General features: G+C 35.5%; 1 protein-coding gene across 4 annotated transcripts in view; it reads right to left on the reverse strand.

Annotated features, from left to right (window-relative positions):
* Positions 1 to 372: 372 nt before the first annotated feature.
* epb41l5 (erythrocyte membrane protein band 4.1 like 5) overlaps positions 373 to 13,508 on the reverse strand; it is a 32,678-nt gene continuing 19,542 nt past the window's right edge. The window contains exons 17-26 of one of the 4 annotated variants that reach the window (XM_028023574.1): positions 8,357 to 8,508; positions 7,432 to 7,529; positions 7,216 to 7,350; positions 7,013 to 7,077; positions 5,882 to 5,950; positions 4,586 to 4,661; positions 4,224 to 4,304; positions 3,926 to 3,988; positions 3,686 to 3,831; positions 373 to 3,239 (exon numbers count right to left, since the gene is read on the reverse strand). In XM_028023574.1, coding sequence (XP_027879375.1) covers positions 3,170 to 3,239; positions 3,686 to 3,831; positions 3,926 to 3,988; positions 4,224 to 4,304; positions 4,586 to 4,661; positions 5,882 to 5,950; positions 7,013 to 7,077; positions 7,216 to 7,350; positions 7,432 to 7,529; positions 8,357 to 8,508 — 955 coding nt within the window. In that variant the 3' untranslated portion in view covers positions 373 to 3,169. Of the gene's footprint in view, positions 3,240 to 3,685; positions 3,832 to 3,925; positions 3,989 to 4,223; positions 4,305 to 4,585; positions 4,662 to 5,881; positions 6,005 to 7,012; positions 7,078 to 7,215; positions 7,351 to 7,431; positions 7,530 to 8,356; positions 8,509 to 13,508 lie in introns of all 4 variants that reach the window. The other 3 variants (XM_028023573.1, XM_028023575.1, XM_028023572.1) reach the window with 3 other exon arrangements.

Genomic DNA, 13,508 nt, shown 5'->3' on the forward strand with positions numbered 1-13,508 from the left:
ATATAAAATCGATATAAAGTTGGCTGGAGGTCAAAAGTGTAGGTAAAAATTGCAATTTATACCAAAATTAGAAAACCAGTATTTTTCAAAATCACTAAGCAAAAATAAATATTTTCATATTTTTCAGAAACAGAGAAACCAATACTATCTGACAACTCTCCAATCTCAAAATGTGAAAAAAGTTAAGCAATTCATTTCAAATTTGGCTTGGTGGTTAAAGTCAAGACATTTTTTAAAGATGTGTACAACCCCATAAAACGAAGGTACACCTACATGGTCAACTGGTAAAAAAGCATGAAGAGGAACTGCTTTCAAATGTAACAAGTGTGAAGCACGGTGGTGGTTGCATCATGAAAGAATGAGCGACAGTCATTTTCTCCTGTGACAAGGTTTTACTGAATCATGATCCAATAATACTGAACAGAAGGTTTGTAGCATTTGAGATGTCGCGAGTTGTTTTTCCAGTTTTGTACGTCTGCTACTACTTTTCAGTTAGAAACACCAAAGATCTGTAGCAACTGTACTATATGTAGTTTCAAAAAATATATGTACTTTATATGATTCGACTTTATATCTACAGCCATAACCATTTGCTACGACATTTCTTAGATAACACAAAGTTTGAAAATTTGCTGAGTATAAATTATCTACACCTGCTAGAGTAAAACAATATAAAACATTTGTCTGTTTTATCATCTGGATAATTACTATACATCACTGGAGTGAGTTACTAAAGTAAAAAAAAAAAAAAAAAGAGTCCGTGTCAATACTTTGCAGGGTGTAGCGATACATGTATCTGAAATACACTAGCATATGGAAGGATCATTCAGTTACAGGTGACCTCCGCTTTCAGGTAGAAACAGGTGCAGCCATTTGTTTTTATTGCTTTAAACGCAAAAACAGAAAGTCAGGAAATTTGGCTAGCATCTATAGCAAGTCATGCCGAAACCAATGGAAGAATGGCTAAACACAAAACTGCTTTGTTTTGGTATAAAGCAGACATCCTGTTTTGTGTACTGCAGCAGTGAGAAGCAAGTGTTGGAAATATGGCAAGTCGTATGGTCATAATTGTGCATTTACTTTGTGGGCCATTAAACCTCTTTTATGTCAAGAAATTTAATTTATAATAGGCAAGGAGGACCAAAAAAGTGGTAAGGGAGGTTCATTTCTGATTAAAAGACAAAATGGCTTGCCATATATTAATGACCCAGCCACTTATTTGCTTTTGCACAAATAAGTCTTCAGAAAGATTTGTTGGATATTTGTAAAAACAGAGATACTCATCAGGGTTCCTACACATCATATAAAAAAAAACGTCTGTACTTTTCCAGGCTTTAATTTCTTAAAGGAATTTTTAGCAGAAAACATGTACTTTTTGGTGTTTAATATAATATTTATTGTTGAACTCAATAAGCAACTTAAACTAAAGTTGGCCATTAACTCAGCAGTGAGGTGAAGGGCTAAATCACTATTTTTTGTTGGATTAATCTTATTCACCACTCAGAAAGATTAGACCTTAAAAAGCAGAATAGGATTCTTTTATAGTAAACAGATATTCTCTAAAGTGTCATTATGTTTATTGTTTTTGTAAATATTCATAAAGTAACAGCTTTAGTGCAATCTTTGGCATCTAAATGTTATGAGAGCTATTTAATGAGCCACAAGGCCATTTTAAAACCCTTATCAGCAAAAAAAAAGCAACAAAATTACCCCAGTTTGACCTTTTAAGTTATTGTGTATTTATTAGTGGGTTCTCAGGAAGCAAAATGGCCAATGAGTTTGAAAAAACACTCAAGTTGTGATGCATAAAATCTAAACCCTTGGATAATAAAAAGGAATTTATTATTGGAAAAATGGTTTAATCCATACTTATCTAGACAAAAAAAAATGACAATAGCAAATTTTACACTTTCCGAGACGAAGTACGAACCCTGTTACTTTATTAGATTTTAACTTAAGGCATGACCTTTTAGCATTTAATTCAAACTGAATTTTTAAAGAAAGTGTATCTTTGTATTTTAGAAATTTACCAGTACACAAATGATGCCTTGTTGCTAATCTATAGTTATTTTTTCTCTCTTTGTTTGCAAGATAGTTGTTTACCATTTCTAAGAAGCGAAAATATAATTTTTTTTGCAGTCCAACCAAAAACCAAAGAGCTCTGATTTATGTACCGCTACACCCCAAAACCTTGTGTCTCCAACGGTCTAACTTTCGCTGTTTACAAAATCAGCCTTAAGAAATTTCACACTTTGTTTCTCCTTAGCAGACTACTTCAGCTTTTGTGGATTAAACGGCATCAGACAGAAACATATTTGAAATGCGGCATTTCCAGCATTCTTAGATGACACGTGTCGAATACATTCAATTTACATAAGGCATGAGAGAAGCTACAACATGTTAAGACAGAGGTCAAGTCCACGCAGTCCCGTCGTCACAGCTTGTCAACAGCTTTCGCTTTTGGCATTTCGATGCCCGATTTAGAAGCTAAAATAAGCGTGCCTGATGTATGAAAAATGTGGATTCAAAAGAAGGGGAAGAAACTTTAATTCAAAACAATAAAATAAAACTTAATATTAGTGGTTATGATGAAGCTTACTAAACTGGATTCAAAAAAATTATGCAGGGCTATTTTCTATGCCACTGAAACAACCTGGAATGGGCATTTTAAAACAAAAATGTAACAGTAAAACATATTTATAAAACCAACTTTCTCTGAAAAGTCCAGTGTTGCAAAGAAAATCCAGTGAAGCTTTAGTATCCAGTGCTAGAGAAACTCAAAAGTGGACTTTCGAGGTTCAGCTTGACGTCCTGGAGCAGCTCAGAGGTCCAGCGGTACCAAATGCCACGGCTACAATGAAAACCTTAAGTATCTAACACTTTGTGTCTCTTTTGTTTTCAGGTTATAACTCCACCTTCACAAACACAACTTGAAGATACTGACGTCGTTAGAGGAGATCTGATCAGCTTGGATGGATTCAGTTAAGCGGCAGGCAGATCAACCCCCTCCTAAAAAAACTAAATAATCACATGCGGTTGAGATGATAATGCTGCATGTTTGTAAAAAATAGAATTCATCCTATGGTGAAAGTGATTGTAGTTCATGTGAAACGTGTTGCTTTGAAGCTGCCACAGTTTGTGGGGAAACGGTCTGGAAGAGGAGACTTCATCAGAGTTCGGTGGTCAGGAGGCCTCTGGGTTTGGCTCCGTCCTCCATGACGGGCGGCTGAATGTCGGCGCTGTAGGGAAACGCGGCCGGTTATATAACTACCTCACATATGTAGGTGCAACTTCATCAATAAACAAGACAACTTGCTTCACTGCATTTGGGTGTCAGAATAAAATGGATCATAATGACTTTTCAAATTTCTTTTAAATTCTGCCTGGAGATTTAGATTTTATCTCATGGTCAAGATTGTTCCATAAACTTACACCTTTATTTTAAAAATGTATTTTCCTTCTCAACACTAACATTTAAACAGAATGGATACTTTTAGAGAAATAAAAGGATTTTATTTTAAATGTTACATTATGAGAGTTTAAAGGCACCTAAATATATTTAGTAAACTTTTTATATTTCCTGTTTTCTGCAGTTTCAGCGCTCAGAATTGCAGCTCACAACCACATAGCTTTGAAATTACATTTCAGTTTTTGTACTCAGGATTTAAAAAGTAAATAAATGTACCTTGAAGAGAGAGCGTTATGTGGGTGAGCAAGGTGAGCAGGAGCCGATGGGAGAACTGCTCCCCCATCAGCAGGGGGGAGGAGAGGAACCACCTTAGGCGAAGTCTCCATGTCAATCAGCCCGTTTGTAAAGAGGCCAGCAGGCTGCTTTAGAAAAGAAGCATGGAGGTCAGTTCTTAAAACAAAGCTTACGAAATTGGTTTCATGATTTTCAATCCCAGATTAACTTCATTTGACTCACAGCTGATGCAGGAATGATCCAGCGAGGTGTGATGAGAGGTTTGGGATGCTGCAGAGGTGGCAACTGGAACACAACAAAAAGACTCATATTATGTCTCTAATACAGAAATAAATAGACAATTTGTCATCTAGTAACAAGCCTTTGGCCTGACACTTGTATTGGGCTCTAGTATTTAAGCAGACATGGCCAGGTAGAAGATATAACTATAATTCATTTTGTGCAGGTGACCTCATAAAGAAATAAAAATGTCCGTTTCATGTACCATGAACGAAAGAGAAAAAAAAGCATCGAAACTCACTAGAGGAGTCGGATCAGTGAAGTCGATCAGGTTCTCAGAGAGAACACCAACGTTCTGAATATCAAATTCCTCTGCTTTAACCTGAATGGAAATAAAAAGTTGTCACCACAATAAAAAATCCAACAGAACTAAGACTGGCTTCAGATTGGCTCTATGATCCAATCAGCACCAGAACCTGGACTAAACCAGCAGTGATGGACACGGTGAACCTATTCCAAACTATTGAAAATTATTTCAAATGAAACTCAGTTTCTGACTTTACTATTTTGTTTTATATTTTTATTTTATTATTTTTGGAATCTGCATATTTCTAGACTCTCCCAGCAGATTCACAGTTCCCATTTTAAATGAGGCCGAGTTACCTTTGGTGCCAAGCCTTCACTGACGGCAGGAATCTGGGGAACAGAAGAGTTCAAGTCCTCTGCCAACCTCTCTGCACTAAAGTGGAACAAAAGCGTACAAAAGCACTAAGGATTTCACACAACGGTTAAGAAAGAAAATAAATAATCATAATTGCAATCAGATGAACATCTTAATAATACAGTGGTAAATTAAAACACTTCCACTGCAGTTTAAATTGCACCCATGAACCTGGAGTCGTTAACAGTTTGTGAATCTTTTGATCAAAAGTGCATCCGTGTCTAATTTTTGGTGTGGCTATGCCAGCAATTTCCAGGTAGAAACCAGGTCATGTGACTCACCTATGGCACACATACAGGCACTACACAAACAAACCAGCAGATGTCAGCGCAGACTACAAAGAAGATTATGGATCTCTGAGTTAAGGCTGTGATGTTTGGCTTTCCTTGCCAAACATTAAAAACTTTTCTTTTTCTTTTTGTTTCAACCAGAAATAATTTTTCCTACACTTCAACTATCTTCAGTCAATCCCAGGCATGCTTTCAATTATATAAAGATGTTTTTAAATAAGTTATTTAGGTTCAGTGAACTGAGTTTCCATGCATTTTTCAGGTCCTTTTCCCAGAGTTCCCAGTATTTACTACAAAGGCAATAAAGAAGTCCCATTGAATACAATGTAAATATAAAAATATTTTTATTAAGTATGAAACACAAACCCCAGGATGGATAGATAAAAACAGATGATGGAAGGAAAAAATGAATAGAAAACAGATAACAGATGGTCAAAATGGATGCATAGATTGATGTTGGCCTGTCACAATAAATTGTACCATAAGTTATTGCGATCAACGATAATATTGTTGCTTTGTGACGATTTTCAAGTAATATATTGACAATGGTGCAATAATGCTAATTCACCCTCTCAAAGCCTAATAAATTTTAATTTTTTTAATAAAACTACGCACTGGACCTGGGAGACATTTTAAATATCTAAAATAAAACACAACCAAAAACAAATAAAAAGGAAATAAAATCCACACACAACCGAAAAAATAAATAAAATGAAGTATGAAGACTCTGTAAACAAAATTGCTCTTCAAAAAATATTATTCATCAGAATGAAAATAATCAAACTCATTTTAACTTATGTGATTAATTTATTAATTCCTTATTGAGAAAGGCTAAGTTGATTAATTAAAACAAATGATAGCGATAAATACACAGACAACTAATCTGAAAAAAAAAATCACCAATAAATAAAAACTCAAACCTCTTCCTGGTTGTAAACACACACATACCTGGCAGCTGCAGAGGAGACTAGTGAGGCCGGCCTCAGCAGGTCCCAGGAGTCTTGGGGGTCTGGTCGGCTGCTAACAGAAAGAGACGAATTACTGCCCATTGGGCCCGTACGAACCTTCAACCTGGCAAACACACAACACACACCGTTGTAGCAGCAAGCAGCCATGTGTTACACACACCTAGTCTCATTTACAGAAACAAAACAAACCATGTTTCTTAAAGGAAGGGATGAAACTGATTCTTCTGCAGTGAGAAATTCTCAATTTAACATTGTAAAAACATTAAAAAAAAGTTTATGAAACATCTAAGATAGTTTAAACACAAAACCATTTACAGTCAATTATGTCCACTATTTATATATCCTAAAAATGTTTGCAAACATACAGAATGAGCACAACTTTTGTTCATTAACTGGACTGATTTTATGACACACACTTTCCTCCCTATAATGTTAATAATCATGTAGAGTTTGCTTTATATCCAGTTTATTTATTTCAAAACACACAACATTCAGTTATTCCCTTTTGAAAAAGCTCCTTAAAAAGTAACAAAGGAGAAACCTTGTTAATGTCCTTAGTGCAAATGAGAAGTTCTGTTATTAGTTTGAACTGAAAGTGACATAATGCTTTGAGCTTTGCTGGGAATATTCATGAATATTTAGGAGGTTAATCTGTTCTAGAAGCCAGAGTGTTGAGATCGGCTGAGAATGCAGAGAATGACTCAGTTCAAGACTCAGTAGAAGGAAAGATGAAATATTTCGACAGAAATTTTGAGGGTTTAGGTTGTGTACATTTTCAAGTTAATATGCTTTACTGTCAGTTTTATTTAAAGTATGTCATTTCTGGGCAATATTTGTGACATTGAAGTCATATTTAACCAATGTAAAAACAAATTTCTAGGAAAAACATTTATCCTAAAAGAAAACACTAAACCACGAGTGGAAATGCATTTTATTCCACATTTATCTGCACACCTAGAAGGTGTAAAATTAGCACTTTTCTAGATTTCTGCTTACACATCCTAAATAAATAAAGCATAATACTATATCAGTTTTCTACTATATCTTTAAAGAATCCTCATGTTTTCCATGAGATAATCTTTATTATCTAATGTTTTCATTAAACGCATACCTTGCAGAGGTTTCCTGTAAGTTACAGTTCTTGTCACCAGCCATCATAAGTTCCTCCTGATGCCCCTGCACAGAAAACATAGATGTGCACCAGTAAATGCAAATGAAGTAAGATTAAATTTATCATTATCTATTATTTTTCAGATCAAACAGTAGAGTATTGATGCTGCTGGGTTAGTTGAGTTAGTAACGTCTGGTTCTCACCTTCAGAGCAGCAGCTTCAGCTTGAGCTTTCAGGATGTTGCTCTTGAGATCCTCTGGGGTGCGCAGCGGAGTGACAACTGGACTACTTCCTGCACTGTTCAGAACGCATTTCTCTGTGAGCTTCACCACGTCGTCCTGAAATTGGGATCAGGGCATTTACAAAAAAAGACAACACGCAAACAAAATGGCTCAGCGTTAGCAGAAATGGATGCTCACCTGGTTGTTCATGGCCACATTAATGTTGACATTATTTCTTGGGGTAGCAGGAAGTGGGCTGCTCTCCAACTCCAGCTGCTTCAAACGAGCTGCTGCTTCTGAAATGTTAATAACTCACATAAATAAACCCAACTCAATTTTATCAATGCTCTATGAAAATGCTCTATTTTACATGACTGTGTGCGAAATGGGAATATATACTTTATCTATTCCAGGGTATCTGCAGCTTTTAGAAAGTCAAGTTGAAGGCTTTTTCAATGCCACCTTTACTAAAATGTAAAACTGAAAAACTCTAAATATCAAAGTTGGATATAATCATCAGTGCAAAAAAAGCCAGTTAACTAGCAAGAGTACATTAGCAGCACAAAAAGGTAGCATGTTATTAATCAACGGTAGACTCGACCACCTTGAGTCACAGCATGCAATGACGTCTGACAGAAAAGTCCCACAAGAAAAAAGGTTAAGTAGTTCTGCCACAACAAAAGACCTGTGAGTATTTAAGACCAACTCACATTTTTTTAAAATTAATTTAAGGCACTACAAAGCCTTAATTTTAGACACAAATTTCAGATTTTTTAAGGATAACCTGTGTTAACTTTTTGACCATTTGCTTTGTGCATTGTGTTTTTTCATATGGTCTTTTTCTTGCTGATGTGAAATTTCTATTTTCTGCACATTAATGGACTAAAGTATCCTAAGTAAAGGCAAACCAACAGTAAAAGATATTACAATAAAACTAAAAATATTTGTTCATAGGTCTTGATAGATTTATGGGTAAAACTGCAAAAGCTTTTAAATAAATTCAGCTTAAATATTTGGAGCATTTCTAGTGCCTTCTTAAATTATTACTTTTGTTATTAAGAGTCCAATGTAAAAATGCATTTTCCCACCAATCCAGTTGGGAGTATGGCTTTTCCAACCTTACCAGCAAGACTGAGAGGATCTTCTGCAGGTACGCTGGCAGCGGCGTAAGCAGCACAAGGTCCAACCTCTTCTGCAGCTATGATGGGAGGAACTACGGAAGCCCTGAGGACGTCGTCAATGCACGTCTCCATCAGGTCAGCAACTGCGGGCAAGCTGCAGGTACAAGGACCGGGACATAGCTAAAAGGATCTGCCATAAAAGCACTAAATTTAGCAATAGCTCACCAAAAATCACAAGTTATTTTTTTTAAACAAAAATACCCAGGATCACAAAGCTTACCTCTGTTATCCACAATGAACTCAGCATTGATGGTAAAACAGCTCCATTTATCAGAAGACAACAGAATGTGAAAAGGACTCCAACATCCCCAAAAACCAAACTCCAGCAACAAAAGTGGATATAATACACATAACCCGCTGAAAAACCATTTAATGAAGCCAACCTGCTGTGTGAACACAGACATTCAAGGCAAGCAATAACTTCTATGGGGGAACAAAAAAACAAAGCAATATTTTCAGAATTATCAGAGCTTTAAGCAAAACATTTGATACACAGACTTTGTTACAAAAGCTCCAGCAGAGACCTGATATCTACCTCATATTTCTGTTGCCTGGAGATGAAACTTAACTCAAACTGTGATGCATATTGCTGTCCACTGCCCAGAGTAGATGGGAATTAAAGGATAAATATTCCCAAAGACAGAAAATCCAAGTAGAAAACTGTAAACAGCGAGGAAAACATTGCAAGTTATGAAGCGAATCAGAGGGCCTTGCACCCACCCCTTGAACATTTTGTCTTGTAAGAAAACTACAAATAAAGGTGGTTTACTGGGACATTATGAAGAGGTAAAATGATGCATAGTTTTAAAAGTAATTTCACCAGTAAAAAACTGAATGTGGTCGGCGTTTGTTTCCCTGAAATTTTACTGTGATGTGTTTAAATAAGATTCAGTTCAACAAAACCACCTATAGAGCTTTAGATCAGCTCAAATCCTGCAAAAACAGCATAATTATTTTCAAAAAGTTACACAAGCATCTGTTTCCATACATTAGTTTATTTTTTGAAATTATTTCAAAGCATTTTAGACAAATACATAATTTGGTTGCAGTTATGTAAACATGTTCCTAATGACTAATATTGTTAAATCGCCTTCATTATTAGCTTTGTGCAACAAAGAATCAGCCCACTAGACTAGCCATACTAAACATTACAATAAATTTGAATTCCTTCCATGAAACCTTTCAGTGTAAGTACTATTGATGTTATTATTACAAATAGCATAATTGTAGGATTTACTTATGATTCAGCATAATAAATATTTATTTAATTGTGGCAGAAGTTGGATGAGACGGAACCTACACAAAAAAAAAAAAAAGATCTGACACTGGAGACAGAGACAAGAAGCCAGCTTCAAGCAGGAGATAAAAAAAATCTTCCTGCATTTCTGTCAGTGAGGATACAGACCTGATTGGGAATTTTTGGAATGTACCTCCAACAGAGGGAATGTGGTTCTGTTCTGTGGCTTCGGTGTGTTCACGCTTTAATGCCCTCTTATCCGACTCCCTTTTACAATAAACAAATGTGTGAAATGTTAGAACAGATTACAAATGTAAAAAAATTAAGACAAAAAAAAGACTAAAATAAAAAGCAAATCAAACTACTGTAGCTCAGAGAGAGTTTGTAAAACAGTTGGGACCATCTGATTCTTGTTTCCTCAGAGAGTTAAGAATGAAATGAAATTCCTGCACCTCACACTGATACCTGATGATAATTTCTTCATTAGGTGGGGAGGAGAGGTCAAGGAAGCACGTTAGGAAAGAGAAAAGTGGTGAGAAATGGGACATAAAAAGAACCTCATGCTAGACTCTGGGAAAAGTCAGCTTTTTACCCCAATTAGTCTTACAAGCAGTCTCACTCAAGAGGTTCCTTCATAAATACCAGCAACTTTGAAAAGAGAGTCACTTCGGTGCAGAGCCTCTCATCATTTAGTGGGTAACAAAGTCATCAGAACACAAAGTGAGAGGATTCTCAGTTGGGCTTTGATGAGACGGAGGCAGGAAGGATGGATGGATGTGTGGATGGGAGGATGAACGGAGGGAGATGGAGACCTGATGAAACATGTAGAAAGAAGAGGTGAAGGACAAGGGAACATACAGGAGATGGGAATAAAAATAAAAACAGGAAGTGAATGTTCTCTTAGGTTAGTGACACAAGAAAAATCAGGAAGCAGGAAAAATGGGAATGTATACCTGAAAGATATTTGGTGAAATCATTTCTTTTCAATTCAACATAAGAACGCCCCAGTACATGGGTATGAAACTATAATAATGGGTGGGGTTAAGATAATTATAGGTGTATTGCGTAAATTGCGTATCTTTTCAAGTTAATGATTTTCTCTCAGATATTTTTTAAAGTTTATCCAGCTTGTTTGGCGATTTGTAACATTGAAATCATATTCAGTCGAGGTGAATGCATACATTTCTTGGAAAACACTAATTTCTCCCAAAAGAAAAATGTCTATATGTATCCACACACATCTAGATAATACATCAGATAATTGCTGTAAAGCGGAATTTCTGTGATGCATAAATGTGCAAACTCTTGTAGTCAATTAAGTATCTCGGCAAAGGAACCTGTTGGATCAAGACAAACATGCAGCTTCAGATTTTCTTCGTCATTGCTTTATTTAAAACATCTTCTGAATATTAGAAATAAAATAAATCATTTTTTTTTGTTCACAGGCAGGTTTTACAGGAAAGAAAGGTCAGGAACCTCTCCTGTAGTGAATGGTTTATGGGAGTACGCTGCACGTCTGGGAAGATTGGGTTCAATATATTCAAATAAAACAAAAATCTGAAGTTTTATTCATTGCAGCACTAAGAGGTTAGAAGAAAACATTCAGCTTAAAATTAACCTGGTCGATAATCGTTCAATGACTTCATAATTTCATATCCATCTCTTAAAGCCGAGAGATAAATTTGAATCAATTTGGCTGTTATTTGTATCTAAGAGGTGTATTATTTTGTTTATATGCCAACTTTGTGAACTCTGACTTTATGAAATTGTTTAGTTTTGGGATTTTGCTATGCGAGTATTAGATGTTTTAGGGTTGTTTGTAGAACTAATCTAACAGGAGGAATTGGTTAAAACCTTTGTCAGACCTTGGTCTGATTTGTCTTGATTTTAAAGGACAGGCTAATTAGCTTTTTGTGTATGCTGAGATATTTATGCAAAAGCATACAACTTTTAAGAGTCTAACAGGAATGAGCAAAATCATAAAGAAGACAGATCGCTTCATGAAACAAAAGTGACAAAATCTGGTTGATATTTTAATCAGTGAAGTTTGGTTTTTATTAAAGCAGGTTTGATTTATTTACATATCTGAAAAGCAAAAAAGGACACACCTACCAACTGATTTTGCATAAGTAGAAGTGTCAGGGTCTGTGTCAGCATAAACTGTAATAGGATTATAATCTCATCAAGAGTGGCTGCTCATGTTATAAGAGCAGTTACAGGCTGCGGCACTGCATACAAAAAGCAGCGACATCAAGCAAGAGAAAAAAAACGTAAGGAAAAGTAAAACAGATTAGAGAGTAATATTAGTAATTGAACATTGTCACACTGATAGCCTCCTGCTTACTTAAACTGTTTTAGTTGTGGTATCTTTTGGTTAATTTAACTGTAATGCTGAGCTCATCCTGTTATTTAGACAGAGCACACTGGGACTTTTAGATCTTCTGTCTGTGCTTGTAAAGCCTCGACAGCTCTGCCTTGTGAAGACAGCAACATATTTGCTACTTGTGTGATTTTATTTTTGCCACCATGTAAGAATCTTTTTTAAACTTTCTTAAATTCAGTAATATGAAATTGTATCAAGTATAAGGTTTTGTGTATATAAGTCTGTCAAAGGAAACCATTTTAGTTTGTTTCTCTTAATATTTTGTTCCTGTGATGTATAGTTAAAATATTTTCAAGAGAGGTGTTTTAGTGAAGTTTGCATTGGAGAAGGCAGACAGGATGCACAGATGACCAGGAAAAAAAAAGAAACTACCGTCTAGAAGATACCAAAGCTGGAAACAGAACAGATAAAAAGAAGCTGAAATCAAATCCCATCCCTGATTCAAGCCACCAAAAACATGATCCCAGCAGAGGCTCCCAAAATCATCACAACTACCTCCACCAATCAGATTGGCACTTCATGCTGATTCAAAAGTGGGCAAACAGCAGATCACCATGAACTGCAGGGAAACATTAATCCAAAGCCAAAAATCAGGATGCCTGCAGCTGCGCTGCGACTGATTGGTTAAAGCCAGAGCCGAGTTTCAGAGTTTGGTTGTACCTACCAGCCTGCTGCCAGATCAGGACAATTTATCCTCAGTACATGTTAATACTGGAACACACAGGGGGACAATGTGGGTTTATGACAAATAAAGTTACTTATATGCATATGCACAGGATTCTTATTATCACAAACTCATACAAGTCTATAAATCCTTAATTACAGGGTTTGGAAATTTTTCCCCACAGTAAAATTCAAGCACTTCTCAAGCTTGAATTCAAGCACTTCTCAAGGCAAGTTTACAAACTTTTCCAGAATCTTACTTTGGAGATTCAAAAAAAAAAAAAGAAACAAAAATGAAATGAAGACAGTTTCACATCACTATGATTTATTACTGTTATTAATAATATTTTGTAAAAGTATCCTACATTCTACAGCACGAACAAGCTAAAGAAAAATAATTTTTTTTCTGATTTAAATTCTGACAGCAAGACAAAAATGTGTACAAGTCCTTTTCAAAAATCTGGTTTTAACTGTAAATAAATTCCTAATTTAGGCTTTTAATTAAATAATAAATTACACTTTATTGAAAAATTGCGCAGTTTGAATATAAAGCACTTACAAGGACTTTATAAAGAAATCAAGCACTTTCCAAACCTTGAAAACACCTTTTTAAAATTCAGGCATTTTCAAGGATTTCAAGCACTCATGTGGATCCTGTCACCAAAACCTGTGATAAAATAATCGCATCTATATTTGAAAGTAAGATTTAAAAAGTCCGACAGTGTGGATATTTAGATGAAAACGTAATATATTAAAATATACAGTATATACATTTAAACTTGTTTTACAAACACATTTGAATTTCAACAAG

The sequence above is a fragment of the Xiphophorus couchianus genome, chromosome 7 (genome assembly GCF_001444195.1).
Source record: "Xiphophorus couchianus chromosome 7, X_couchianus-1.0, whole genome shotgun sequence".
Classification (NCBI taxonomy): Eukaryota; Metazoa; Chordata; class Actinopteri; order Cyprinodontiformes; family Poeciliidae; genus Xiphophorus; species Xiphophorus couchianus.